Source organism: Rhea americana, unplaced genomic scaffold (assembly GCF_003343005.1).
Source record: "Rhea americana isolate MKP2758 unplaced genomic scaffold, rheAme1 scaffold_94, whole genome shotgun sequence".
In the NCBI taxonomy this organism is placed as follows: domain Eukaryota; kingdom Metazoa; phylum Chordata; class Aves; order Rheiformes; family Rheidae; genus Rhea; species Rhea americana.
The window spans coordinates 1,899,855-1,914,636 of NW_028187133.1; the positions used below are offsets into that span (position 1 = coordinate 1,899,855).

At 41.8% G+C, this 14,782-nt stretch overlaps 1 protein-coding gene across 1 annotated transcript in view; it reads left to right on the top strand.

The window, feature by feature from the left end:
- The window catches only part of DST (dystonin), a 300,486-nt gene that overhangs the window by 19,014 nt on the left and 266,690 nt on the right, over window positions 1-14,782 (top strand). Inside the window, exon 4 of the mRNA XM_085324897.1 lies at window positions 14,219-14,426. Coding sequence (XP_085181023.1) covers window positions 14,219-14,426 — 208 coding nt within the window. The remainder of the gene's footprint in view (window positions 1-14,218; window positions 14,427-14,782) is intronic.

A 14,782-nucleotide genomic window follows, 5' to 3' on the forward strand; every position in this document is an offset into this window, starting at 1 on the left:
CGAAGTGAGTAGCCTCTTGCAGCTCTACTGGGAACTATTTGCATGACTGAAGTGAAGCTTGCACTGCAAGGACTCTGATGATGCAAATTTGAAAGCAAAATTAATCAGTTTGTAATGCCTCTAAAACCATGAACAGTCCCATGCCAGCCTTATTAAGTTATCCTGGCTTTTGCTTTTATTTTTAAATCTGGATTTAAAAAAAATTATGAGAAAAGCAGTATTACAATTCTGTAAGAAAAACACTTACGGGATTCTTTTTTAGACATCTAATCCTGAATCTTTTACGGAAGAGATCTGCCTTGTTAGCTCTCATTCAGCTTACTTGAGAGGAAATTCTTCACATGGTTAAAATTATTCTACAGGGTTTAAATTTTTTTTTTTTTGGTTAAAATTATTCTACAGGGTTTAAATTTTTTTTTTTTTTTGGCCTCATTAAATAATTTTCATTTCGTTTTGCTAATTTTCCTTTATTCTTTTTTTTTTTTTTGGCCTCATTAAATAATTTTCATTTCGTTTTGCTAATTTTCCTTTATTCTTAATTTGGAGCTATTTACTAGTTTTCCAATACCATGATGTACTTTACCTGATCTTTAAATGACAAATATACAAATATACAAATTACTCATCACTCTGCACAAACCATAGCTAATTCCAAGCTATTTAATCTTCAGATCACTTTTCTAGCTTCTTTTCTTTTGAGGCATCTGCTTGTGTTAGATTGTCTTTTGTGAATTATATTTAAGTGTAAATATGGCAAAGAAGTGTAATATCATCTTTCACCTTCAATATTGTTATTACCATTATATGAACATGCTCACAATGTATGACAAAGCTGTGAGCTTCCAGAAACACACACACACACACACACACACATGCACGATGATCTGACTGCTACCACAATGAAGAAGTGCAGGAAACACATAAATATCAAAAGGGAAACAAGGACTTCATTTTTGCTTTAAGACCTAAAAGGTATCTATGGAGATTTTGAGAAGCGCCTAAGAGAGCTGATTAGGTGATTGATTCTTAAAGTTTTTAACAAGAGTTAAGCACCTATTCATCTTAAGCAATTTTGACGATACTTCTAGGCACCTACATTAGGTGCCCAAAATCTTTGCAAATATTACTGTAAATACTAAATCCTCTCATCTTTGAAATAAATGGAAAGCCTTCAGTGGACATTAGGTTGACTTCCAAGATACCTCTTCTGTATCCAAACATGCAGTCCAAACAGATTTTTATATCTATTTCTTGGGCTGTGGTGTTTTATTGCTTTTTATATATATRTGTGTGTATATATATATATGTATATAGTAAATAACTCCTCATTGATGAACTCTTCTCTTTCAAGAATCTTGCATGAAGACTTTATTTTCCTGCAGTTCTGCTCACTTCTGTGACCTCCTCCCTTGTTGTGTGCCCCTGATTTCCTCTTGGCTGCTTTTTCTTCTCCGCCCTGCAGCTTGTCTACTGCAATTGTAGCAATTGCATGTTTCTTCCATCCCTTTTGCCCAGCAACAAGGTAGTTTAGATTTTTTAAGGCATTTCTTGAAGTTTTATTACCGTGGGTTTCACTAGATCAGGGAGGTGATGTTTTTACAAATTAAAAAAATAGTTTTCATTAAAACACAATGATAATATGTTCAGAGTTAGCGTGAGATTTTAAATGATTGTCGAGTTGTCTTTCCAGTGATTTTTTTTTCCTGTGGATGAGTTGTAACATTTATTTAATGTAGTGCAAAAGAAAGAGTAAATTGCATTAGTACTAATAATTGTTGATATGTGTAAGACCTGTAAATAAAAACACATAGAAATAAATGTAGTAGCTATTAACTGCACATCATCCACATTTGGAGCACTTTAATTGACTCCTCATTGCTACTTCTTATTCAGAAAGTTAAGGTCATTTGAATTAATTGCTCTCTGTGGTGGGATGATCACACCTGGCTTGAGTGCGTTTACTTAGACTGACAGGATTACTTAGCAGGATCAAGCCTACAGTATTCTTCTATACACAGCTTAAAATGCTCCTGCACCTAATACACCTATTGGCAAACTCCTCTAATATAACAGGTTTTGTCTTAATAACTCCAACTAGTTCTATACAATTTCCATTTTGCCTGTATCTATGTTCATTCCCAGYGCAAATTCTTATTCACTGAAAATGGAATGAAAGCTTAAACCAGGCTGTTTCTGTCTGATCTAAACTGTTGAATAAGGATCAAAGTACACCACTAGCATGAAGCCAAGACTTCAATCCTTGTTGTAGGRTGGGACTGACTTCCGTTTTGTTTTGTCATCTCAGAAAAAGAGAGCAGCATAGCCAGGCTTGGGGAGGAAAAAAAAAACAGCATAACCATTTATATTTTTTTGATGTAAAAATAGCACTTACTATCAGATAGAGACCTTTGACATCACTTACCAGTATGGTGGTCTGCCACATCTAAACTGCAGATAACGTTCTTGTTCAGATTGCAATTGCTTCGTGATGAACCAGACTTAGCATTACATTGCTCTCTGAGCTGGTTGTCAGCTAACATTCCATAAATTAGAAGTGAATGAGATAAAGTATTCTTGAAATGTTATATTAAAATTTAGAATTTACTAAAATTYTGTCTTGAAATATGTCTAATAATACATTTTTTGCCACTGTAATTTTGCCATGATTTCTATCAGCTGGGCTTTTATGCTCACTGACAAAATTCTACTTTATGTATACAGTATACCCTCAATGAGAAACTGAACATTTAACTGTTTTGAATTTCTTGCTTTTAAATCTCAGTGTCCATGAGAGCTAATAAGATAAACCCAGGCTGCTACAATGTGTTTGCAGTCTTAGTTTTACCAATAAGTTTTATGTAAATATTTATAAATAGACAGTAAATTTTCCAGAAGGTAGGTTAAAGAAAAAAATCCTACATTAGCCATGATTTTGTTATGATGATGWTGTTTGCACAACTTAAAATGGGCAGTAATTGTCTCACTGATGCACAGTAATCACAAGTCTAAATGCAGATGTTTCCTTTTCCTTCGTTGCCACAAGAGTCACTCTTCAGAGCTGTATTGTATAACATCCTACTGCAGCGTATAAACACTATATCTTTATATAGCAAGGGACTCCCTTATCTATTAGCAATTATAAATAACATTGCACATGAGTATTATGTTAAAAGAATAGTTTGGCAAAGGCAGGTAGTCAAAGACAGGGAGTGCTGGAATTAAGGTTGCACATGCAGCTTTAGTTTGGTTCTGTTATGCATCTGCATTGTCATATAGAGTTTAGCTGTGTGCTAGCATACTGTTTTTCCACAGGATGTATGCCGTATTTATTGTTGGTGGAAGTGCTCCTAGGATGACTGTTCCATGTAGGAGTGCTGATGCACTGAGGTTGGGTATTGTGTAAATGAGTAATACAGGAGACGGCAGTARGAGAAGGGCTCTTTTGTTTCTTTAAAAAGCAGCGAGTGCTGCCTTGGAGAATTAGGGGTGGGCACAAGGTCACTCTGTGATGCTGAATGCGTGCCTTAAAACATTCTTTTTCCTCCATTTTCTGAGTGCYAGACTTAAAGCACGTAGCTGGGTTTATAAAAGTTCTGGATCTGCTATTCACCACTGAACTCCATATGTGCTGTGGTCTGAGCGTTAATGGCATATAATTCTAATAACTCTGAAAAATCAGTTCCCTAGGATCCCAGTTTAACCTAGGTATCAAAACCGACCTTTTAATCCCAGATTTTCTCCTGTGTAATGTGAAAAATCATTAATATTTATGAAGCAGTCAGATAGCACTGTAGTGAGGAGCACAACAAAAAAGCTTTTGAAAAAATTAAATAAATCTTTCTTCAGATCAGCATTTGAATGCTGTGAAATACTTTTAAGTCCTGGGGCTGCCCGTTGAATAAGGGCGGACCAAACAAATCACCGAACTGGTGTTTATTGACCGAGTATCACCCGTCATCTGCCCTAGATACAGGCGRACGCAGCGGGTGTAGCCGTACGGGACCACATCGCTGGGCTCGCACCAGGGAAGAGGCTGAGTTAAGGCTGGGTGGTGAAACCTGAGTCTGGGATCTGGCAACATTGTAGCACTTGACTTTGCAAGTTTACCGCAAGTATTTTAACAGGMGCTTTCTACATTTAATTTCCTGGCAACCGGAGAAACTTAGAAACAAGGTTTCGCTGCCTGGTTCACCAGCAGGTTTTGCTACAGGGTTTTCCGCTGTTGGAATTAAAAAAAGAGACAATATTTGTATTCCTGTGTGGGAACCACTAACGTTGGGGACGAGGCATTTTTTTCTAGAGCTGTTCTCGGATATCTGCTAATGGCAGAGGCGAGGTGAAATGCTGGTTTCACACCGAGCTGCTGGGGGGAAGGCGCTTTTTCGCGTGCCGCCTTCCCGCGCGAGGCTCCTTGCGCCCGCCTCGGCCCCGTTGGCCTCCGAGCGCCGTCGGTGCAGGAGGGCCGTGCCGCAGGCGCTCTGCTGAGCCGCGAGAGGTTTCGTGCCCTCCCGTGAGCCCGAGGAGGGTCGCTGGGGCCAGCGTTGCCCTGCTGGGCCGTCTCCTCCCCCAGCCCTYGCCCAGCCTGTCGCCCGCCGGAGCGCTTCTGCTTTTCCGCTCCAGCTGCCCGGCTGAGCTTCCAGCTTCAGCCGGTCTCGGGGTTTGTCCCTTAGCCTGTCAGTCCCGGTGCATCTCTCCAGCCCTTTCCTGCAGCGCGCCGGTTCCTGCGTTTGTCCTCTCTCTCCGTTCGGATCTCCCGGCTTCTTCCTCTTGCTGGCTGAGCACCGCTGTGCAAGGCGCTGGGGGCGCAGCGGCAGCGGCCTCCTGCTCTGGGGCCTCCCTTGCTCTCCTTTCCTCTTCCCTGCACTGCCGTCAGCCTGCAAATGCCGCCAGCAGCTGTTAGATGGAAAGGTTAGCCTTGCCCCGGGATGCGCGCGCAGGGAGGATCGCGCCCTGCGCCCCGGCGGGAGCGGGAGCTGCCCGGCGCTCGGAGGTAAGAGCCGGGAGTCCCTCCGGGCTGGTGGACCCCGGCCTGGCACCTGGAAGACCTCTTGGTTTACCCAGTGCCAACCCAAAGAAATTTTAGCCAATAAATTCAAACATGACCTTTTCTTTCTTTCTTTTTCTTTTTTTTTTTTTAAAAGGTCCTGATAAAATCACATTGGTGCCTATGTAGGTCCTAGGAACAGTTAAATCAAACCGGGCCTGCTGCAAGGCAGGGTTGTTGGATGGTGGGGACTAACAGCTGAGGAGAGATTAAAAGGAGCCGGAGAGCAGAACAAGCTGGGAGGAGGTACGATGCAAACTAGGAACACGTCAAGGAAGCACAAAAGCTATTTGAGCGATCGCRCAGCAAAAACAGAAGGCCAGGAATAAATTTCAGGTGGCAACTAGAGGGAAATTACTTCTAATCAAGACAACATCAGGTTCTGGAGCAGCTTTCTAATCAAAGTARAGAGATCAAAACTAAGATTTTAAGAGCGTTTACTTTATACTCCCTGATGCCAGGGATAGCAGATGATATTTAATATTTCAAAGGCTTATCACTTTGACAAATTTAAACAGATTTTTGACAGACATGGCAAAAGGCCTGTGCCTAGCATAAATGATATTCAGATTTGAAGCAACTATGCCAAAGCTGAGAGTCCTCCAAAAAAAGGTCATCAGGATTATTTTTAGCATTGACAAAAAAATAGTGCGTATGTTAATTAGTCTTGATCTCAGGCCTCACAGTCAGCCTGTGACTGAGAATTTTCTGGAAAAACCCTGGACAGGGAATATTTTCAACCAAATGTATGATTTGTCAACTGAAAACAGATTTCTTTCTTTCTTTTTTTTTTAAGGAAAAAAAATCTGGCAACTTAATTATTAACATTTGTATAATTATAAAAATGTATATTTGTGAGATCAAGTTTTGTGTTCTAAAATGTTGGTTTGAAACAGCTTCCAAAGAGCACATGGATATTTAATTCYAAAAGGAGAGAAACATATCAGTCAGGATTGTTAACAGTTGTCACTAAAAGCATAATATCATTACAACTGTTTTAGATTTTYGTTATGTTATTTTAAATTTTTTTCTAAGACCTTTAAGTTTTTCTCTTGAAAATGTCCTCTGCACATTGGAGATTAAAAAGCTATATAAATCTTCAATTTGCTCTTTTCTGTCCAGAATACTTTGATGCTCAGATATACCTTTTATAGCAGGAGTAATTTAGTTTACTATTAAAAATATCTATAATCTACAATGATTGGTTTAGATAGCTGAGAAAAGTATTTGAAGCTAAATGATTTCTTACTCTGGGCTCTTTCTCTGTTAAGTTGCTTGGCCCTGTGGGTTTAGTGAGCAGATAAAAGTCTGTGCCTTTTGGTGTTCAGTCCCATTATTCTCTCTSTCTGGCATACTTGGGGAATCTGAAAGAATGAAAGATAGCTGCAATTAAAAAATTAATACAAATTTTTTTTTCAAGTAGTGGGATATTTTTGCAACGGCTATACACAGCAGTTATCTGAAGTATACACATTTCTTTTACAAAAATAATGAAGTTTTGAGACCATGAAATCCTGACARTTTAGATTACTTCCCATATTAATATCTATGCAGCATTAACTTTGAAACAAGTAATGATAATTAAAATTGAAGTAATGTTTCTATCTTGCTAACAATTTTAGCGTAAACCTCAACTAAAATACCTGTTCCACCTGCTGTAGCTTCCCAGATACTCAGAGCTCAAAATATTATTTTCCCATGTGCAAAGCCTTTAGTACCTTTCTGTCTATTTCTATAATGTAGGCATGCTATTTCAAGATTAAATACTACAATTCATGTTGAAAATTTGTATAGAGGAAGTGTAAAATGGATAAAATACGCAATTAATATTGGAGATGTCATGCTGATTCATTTGCAGGAAGATTCAGCAAGAATCTGCATTTTTGTTAGCACAATTTTACCAAGCAACTCTTCAAGATAACTGATGGCTTTGGCACAACATGGCTAGTTTTAATTGTATCCATTTGGTCCCCTTTTATAAGCAGGTCTCAGTTACCCAGCAGGAAATATGCCTTGCTTTCCAATCTCTTCCTCAGGAGNAAAAAAAAAAAAAAAAAAAAAAAAAAAAAAAAAAGGCAGGTTTTCCTTGCACAGCAACGTTTTGTAAGGGCACTCTGCGGAACATTTTTCTGCATTACTTTTTACTTTTCCTCTTATGAGGGTCATCTTGGTTGGTGGAAGTCACTGAGATCTGTGGAGGTTGTCTTGGCAGTACTTGATCCCATCTGCTCATCTCACAGTTAACAGGTACAGCTGTAGAGTCTCTCAACTTTTTGCTTATGAAAAAAATCACTGATATTTGAAGTAAATGAAACTGAACTCCAATTACTGTGCATATGTCACTAATTTCTCTTCTTAGAGAGCAGCTGCTAGAAGATGGTGTCACTACAAACCAATAAGTACTTGATATTGGCCTTACCTGTGCAGTTGAGAGAGGTGGTTCCCAAGCCACATAATCTGATGTACTGTTCATTACTGTTTCTGCTGCTTCCATTGCAGATAACTTGTGCAGGGACTCTTTCAGTATTTTACCCAGTTACTACTTAATGAAGAATGTATAAATGGTCAGTAGGGGGTCAATATCCAGCTCTTTCTTCTTTCCAGTGGGAGCTTGCTTGCCCTGGTGTGGAGCGCTATGCTTTCTCTCTCTTTCTCATCATGTTACAAGACTTCTTGCATCCTTTTTTGTTACTTTAGCAAGTGGTCCTCATAGAATAGTGTCCAGGCTGGTTGCCAGGAGATRAAGGTTTGAATCTAGGTTTCATGCTTCTTAACGCAAGAAGGTAAACCATTTTTTCTCTTCTTTTATGGTTCAAAAGGAAACAGTAGTCTCTGCTCTGCTATGAAGAGGGTGAGGACCGATTCTTGGAGAAGGTTCTGGAGTGTGTTATGTCCCTTAGAATGAGATACTGGATCATCCTGGGGCTTTTCTGACAACTTAATTCCTACAAAAAACTCAGTTGACATTTAGACATATAACTGCATAGTTACTAGTGGGCACAGTTTAATGTTATGAACAGTACTGGAATGTCCAAGTACATATATGGATCTAGTCCTTTGCTCATTTTGAGTGTTATGTCCTCAAATACCTATTTCTTCTCTGAAAGTTGCCTCCTTAAGATGATTTTCAAAGTGGGAGAATGGTAGAAGCTGCCCTGCTTTCATCTGGAAAAGACCCATCTTCTTTAAAAGCCTGTGGARAATATCTGAATTTGCTTAGTAATGGTTTTTATAACTACAATCACAGAGTCAAAATGCGTGTTATGTATGTGATATAATCAACACTGAGTGCTTATTTCCATCTTAYTTTGCCTTTAGAAAGAAAGATAGAATATAAATTGTTTCTATAAATCAGTAAATTGCCTCACTGTTTGAAAAGCTTAAGTGTTCACAAAGGTAGTTTAACACAGAATCAGACCCCTGATGCTCATGAGTTTAAGATTTAGTGGTTTTGCCTTCCAGCTTTTTCCTTCTTGCTTTATGGCATGCAATACAAAAGCAGAAAGTCTGTAGTTATGTTTGTATATCCTGGTAATGCAGGCACTCTCAGGTATGGATGTTCTTGTAAATGATTGGCACAGAACCAGGGAAGAATTTTCATATAATACAGCTCAATCCTTAATAGCGGAAGACTTTTTCTTTTTTTTCTTTTTTTTCTTTTTTTCTTTTTTTAAGGCAAACTATTGGTTGCTCTTGTTTGTCGCTCTCATTCATGTGTCTGTTTTGAATTGTAAATCCTGAAGAAATGCAGTCCCAACGGCCTCACACAGCCTGATTACATACACTGGATGTTTTGCACTCTGCATTGCATTATCATATAATTGGGTTAAAGTGGTAAAGATTTTTTAATGCAAAAAATTAGTCATCTTGGTTTTGTCTTGTATTTATTAATTTATTTTATTTTAATAGATGGTCTGTATAATATCATTCAATCTGAGATATTAAGAATCAGAGAATGGTTGAGGTTGGAACCTCTGGAGATCATCTAGTCCAACCTCCCTGCTCAGCAGAGTCACCTACAGCATGTTAGACAGGGTTGCATCCAGGCGGGCCTTGAAGATATCCAGAGAAGGAGACTCCACAGGGAAGTCTCACAGGGAAGAAATTCCCCCTCATGGTCAGGAGGAACTTCCTGTGCTTCAATTTCTGCCCATTGGCTCTTGTCCTGTCACATGGGACAACTGAAAAGAGTTTGTCCCTGTCCCCCTGACACCCTCCCTTCAGGTACTTGTACACATTGATAAGATCCCCCCCTCAGTCTTCTCTTCCCCAGGCTGAAGAGGCCCAGCTCTCGCAGCCGTTCCTCATAGGGCAGATGCTCCAGCCCTCTGATCATCTTTGTAGCCCTACGTTGGACTCTCTCCAGTAGCTCCAYGTCTCTCTCATACTGGTGAGTCCCAGAACTGGACACGGGACTCGAGATGAGGCCTCYCCAGGGCTGAGTAGAGGGGCAGGATCACCTCCCTCCACCTGCTGGCAACAGTCTTCCCAATGCACCCCAGGAGACCATTGGCCTTCTGGCCACAAGGGCACATTGCTGGCTCATGGTCAACTTGTTTTGTCCTAAGAAGGACAAAAATAACATTATACTCAACTAATATGCTTAAATTAAGAAAAATTTTGTTGAAACAAATTCAAATCAGTAAAATTCAGTTCAGTAAAGTTCAAACACTGATGCTTATTGCATGTTGAGCTGTACTGCCCAAAAGGTTCCAAAAACCTAATCCAGCATGAAAGGACTCACAGCAGTAGAAGGTTTTCTCCACAATAAGATRTGAAAGTGCTGGATACCTATAACACTGTTATTTTATTAGCTTGCAGCTGGTCAGCACAATCTCAGACACGTATCATAAGAAAAGTTGGAGGGTTTTTGCGGTATGTCGATAATTCAGCCTCTTGGTGCCCTTTGCCTTCTGGATTGCTGRATAGAGTTTAAAAACTGGTCTCTGCTAATGTTTCTCCCGTGGGGAATGACAGTGCAGAACCTGCTCGCCGCCCTGAGGCTCTCAGCTCCTCTTTAGGTGTGGCAGATCTGATGTACAGTGCTGCTGTGTGCCAGCTTTGCTCTCCCTCACCGGGTAGCTGTTGGTGCTGTGCCTTTTCTGTGTACGGGAAAAATGTCCACAATCCAGAGGGATTACAAGCAAGATGAGATACTGTACCTGATGCTATGGTGGTATGCAGCGGTGTGCTCTCAGCGAAGCAACAGTCCACCCCGAGCCTGAGTGCTGCMCTCCACATCCAGCACCACGTTCTCCTGCCTTGCTTCCACCTGACCCTCGGCTATGTCCTGCCCATGACAGGCAGTCTGTCCTTCCTTTCCACTTTTCAGAGGAAAACGTGGCTTGATACTTGGCCAAATCCCTCTTACGAGAAGTGTACTCATACTTCTTTGAAATCATCCCCATGGCTGAAAAACAGCTTTCTTTTACAGCACAGTGGCAGGCCTGGCTCTCAGACAGCTGCCGCAAGTCACCTGACTACAGAGAAACCCTTAGATACTGGCAGAAATGAGCTCTGCTCTCCTAAATGCCTGCCAGTGCTAACGACTTTCCCTCCCGAGAAGCAGCAGTGAGGCTTGTGCGTGCACTTTGCACCCCCCTGCGGTACCGGTGGTGAAATTATTCATTAAGTTTAATCTTGTACTTCATATGAAGACAAACGCCTCTTAGATTTGCTTACAAATAGATGCTTCACTAATAGATGATATTATATTCATAAACACTGTGAATTCAGCAGTTCACCACTGACCARTGATAGAGGCTACATACAGATCTTTAGACTAATGAGCATGAGGAATGCATAATCAGAAGTATAGCATAAGCAGCTATACATCTGGGCTGTGACCTTATGGGCCTTCAAGCTAAGCAGGGTCAAGCCCTGACCCTCATTAAATCTCAGAGTAAGCTAAGTAAGGATATGTCTGATCAATATTTTAGTGGATATATAAGACAGTTCGCTCATCTGACCAAAAAAGAGTTGTGTGTTATTAACAATTAATGTTTTTCATTGCATACAGCAATGTGCTTATAGAATAATAACAGAAATGACTTACATATCTTGATTKTAACAGAATATAACAGATCTGTTCACATACTAACCATCTTTTTCAGGATATTATAGATGTTCTGATTTTTTTATCAGTTAATAAGTTGCTATAATCATGGAATGTTTATTCAGGACTTACTGCTATGGCATGGAAAATGTATTTGCTAGGAACAAACAATCCAATGGAATGAGTGTTAAACATGTTGTGAACAGTGGCTGGGCAAAAGAGTAATTACAGCCTTACCCAAGTTATTCATTTACTCAAACAAAGCAAAGCTGTTGTTCAGTTGTAAATATCTTCGGAACTCCAAATCCAGATTCTTAAAAATACTTAGGTGTTTAATAGGGTCTGTTGGAAAGTATCTCCATGCTCAGAAAAACGTAGATTGTAATTAAGCTAGAAGTTAGCAAACTTGCATCTAAGAAATCATACTAATGCCAAATTTTGCTATTAAAAAAATTCCATTGCAAACATCCTACTTTTTTTCTAAAAATGAGATAACAGGATTTCTGAAGAGTTAATAAGCTGAAGTGATTTTTGTTCATTTGTTTTGTTAATACCTGCATGAAGTAAGATAGAAGGGACAATTTAAAAGAAGACAACTGATTAGAATACATGTAGATGCCAAAGATTGCTCTACCTCTGCCTATTCCATTTAATTTCTCAAACATATGCGAGCTCAAGTCTTCTTACATGGCTTATCTTCCATTATGGTAGCACAGCTCACCAGAAGGGCCATATCCTTTTTCCTAAAATTGACATTTCAGTAGAGGGTGTGGAGCATTTGGTGCTGTGTATGGACAAATGTTTTACAGTTCTTTTAGATCCTTAAGGTAGGAGTAAACCTGAAAGGAGCTGTCATTATACAAAGCCACAAAGCTTTGAAGCAGACCAAAACAAAACAAACAAACAAACAAACAAACAAACAAACAAAAAAACAACCCCCAAACAAGAATGGCTATTAGGGCGGCTTTTGAAAAAAGAAGGAATCTTGTTGGGTTGTTGAATAGGCAATAGATGACGTGAGTCTCAAGCAGGATGCACAGTGCTGGGATTAAAGGGAATATTTTCTCTTTTAAGGCAGAATCTGAAGCTAAGGAGAGGCCACAGGAGAAACATAATCCTTGTCTAAGCACATCGTGGACTCTGTTTGCCCCACTTGCTAGAGCAGACGGTCCTCTATGCCCTGTAGCGAGCTGTGCACTTCCAGCTCCCATCGAGAAGAAACCTGCATGTGGCCATCCTGCTTTATGCAGTTCTACAGAGTTTTATCTTATTATATAAATCAGCAACAAAATATACCTTACTCTAGAACAATTATGGAGACAATCAGAGATGGAATCAGACCTCTGATGTTCCTGTTTCTCTGTACTTATCTCATGCTGTCCTTGTATCATAACGCTCTGAAAAAAAATCAGTTAATTATTTTTATGAATCCATTCCCTCACTCCCCTTTCAAATTTATCATAAAATGCTGTAGAAAGAAAAGAGGATTGGAACAGAAATGAATGAGGTCTGGAGGGGTGTCCACTAATAAGAGATACCCTCTTATTTAGTGGAATATTTAACCGGTATCATTGCAGCTGTATACACAGCATATAGTGCATCACATTGCTACTTTGCATTATGCAGTTTCTGTGTTTTGAAATAAGTAAAATTCTACAAAAGTACAAAAATAATCCCTAATGTAATAATAACAAAAGTTCRTTTGACCATCAACTAAAAATCTGCAGTAAAATTGTTTTGACAACATCAATAAAATTTCTCAGATCTCAGTTACAGTACAAATGCCTCCTGTAGGCAAAGGCACACTTTAAGCCCTTCTGGAAAAAGAAGGGGGGAAGACTGCAAAGTTTTAGTATCAAAAAACCTGGAATCTAGATGGGCTGCAGGAAGACTGCCCCTGCAAAACAGAGTGTATGGAGGCAAACACCTCTCCAGGCAGAGTAGCGTACCACTAAAAAATTTATGTCACTCTCATACCTGGGCCAGTATCAGGTTACGCTGTTGAAATACTGTCATCGTAGCCCCCATCTTAAATCACAAATTAAATCTGTTGCTTTGCAGTCAGGTACCCTGGCAGAAACCACAAGTCTCTTCAATCAGAAAATGCAGAAGAAATAGCCACCCCCCATCATGTCCTGATGACCTGTGTTGGATTCTCTATTCTAAAAAATTGTTCACCAAACTATCAGCTCTTTAGAAATATTTTCAATCGTCTCTGTTTCCTCTTTCAGGGGAAAACAGAAATGGCAGCAGTCCTATCCCTGCAGTGCATCAATCYTTGTTTACATTTCTGGAAGCACGCTTTGGGGGTAGCTGCTGCTGGCTGTATATGCTGGGAAAACGGGCGTAAAGTCCAAAACCCGGGATCATTCGGTGGCTGAAGCTGTCTCGGCGAAGAGCGCCTGAAGGCCGCCTTTTGTGCCTGGCTTTCAAAAGGGGCTGCTCTGAGAAATCACCCTTCCTYCTTCCTCYTTCCTTCCTTCCTCCCCCTCCTAGGCAGTGGCACTCCACCGGGAACTGGCTGTTCTCGAGCCGCGCTAGGACGAGGGCGCGCGGCGGGAGGGCGAGTGCCGTGCCGTGCCGTGCCGTGCCAGGCCCGGGGGGCGCGGGGACCCGCGGCCCGGCAAGCGGCAGCGGCGGGCGCGGCGGGCTGTTCGCTAGCGACAGCTTCGCATTAATGTTTTAACCAGCAGCTCCGTGACGGCAAATCTTTTTCTCGTCCTGGCGGGGGAGCCAAATACTATCGATTTGTAGTCCGGAAGGTTTTTGTTGCTGCTGGCTTTATTGTTGGAGAAGTCAGAGGATCATTTGTGAGCTGGTTGCCTAGCCGCAGGCCACAGTCCTCCCGCATACATCCTCCTAAATGCATTTTCACTGAAGGCCGGCTGTTTTTTGGAGGAGCATCCTCGGAGTCGCACACCCGCACGCACCCCCAGCTCGCAGCAATGGTGAGCGGCGTTTTTCTCCCCTCTCCTTGTTTTCGGGGGGAGAGGGYGGATGTTTTTCGCAGCCACGCGGAGTGGGCTGGGGGCACGCTGATGGTGCGACAGGCACTGCCTGTGGGCTCGCCATCCACGCCACCTCCGTGTGTGTGTGTGTGTTTGTGTGTCTCTGTGCAGAGCTCCGGCAACGCGTCCTACCGCTGCTCCATGTCTTCCTCCGCGGATTTTTCGGACGAGGACGACCTGAGCCAGAAGTCGGGCACGGTGTCGCCGGCGCCGGGGGACACGCTGCCCTGGAACCTGCCCAAGCACGAGCGGTCCAAGCGGAAGATCCAGGGCGGCTCCGTGCTGGACCCCGCCGAGCGGGCCGTGCTCCGCATCGCCGGTAAGGGCGCGCCGGGGCGGTAGCGGGGCTCCGGCTCGGCGGCTGCCGCTGAACGAGCCCCCCCTCGGCTCCTCGCAGCGGTGACTAAGCTATTTGGCCATATGTATTTATGTATTTTTTTTTCCAGCTGGGAGAATTAATGCATGTGGGGAAGAAAGATGGAATACGTGCAGGTGCACCCATTAAACTTTCATGGGGAAATGCATTAGCGGGATGAGGGTCGCAGCGGCTGCTTTAGTGATTTCATATCGTGGCTGCGTTTTCGTTGCGATAGGGGCAGGCAGGCTCTCCCCACGGAAGCGGCACCGCGGCGCACGCACGGCGAGGCCGCGGCTCCCCCCCGCTCCCCGGCCCGC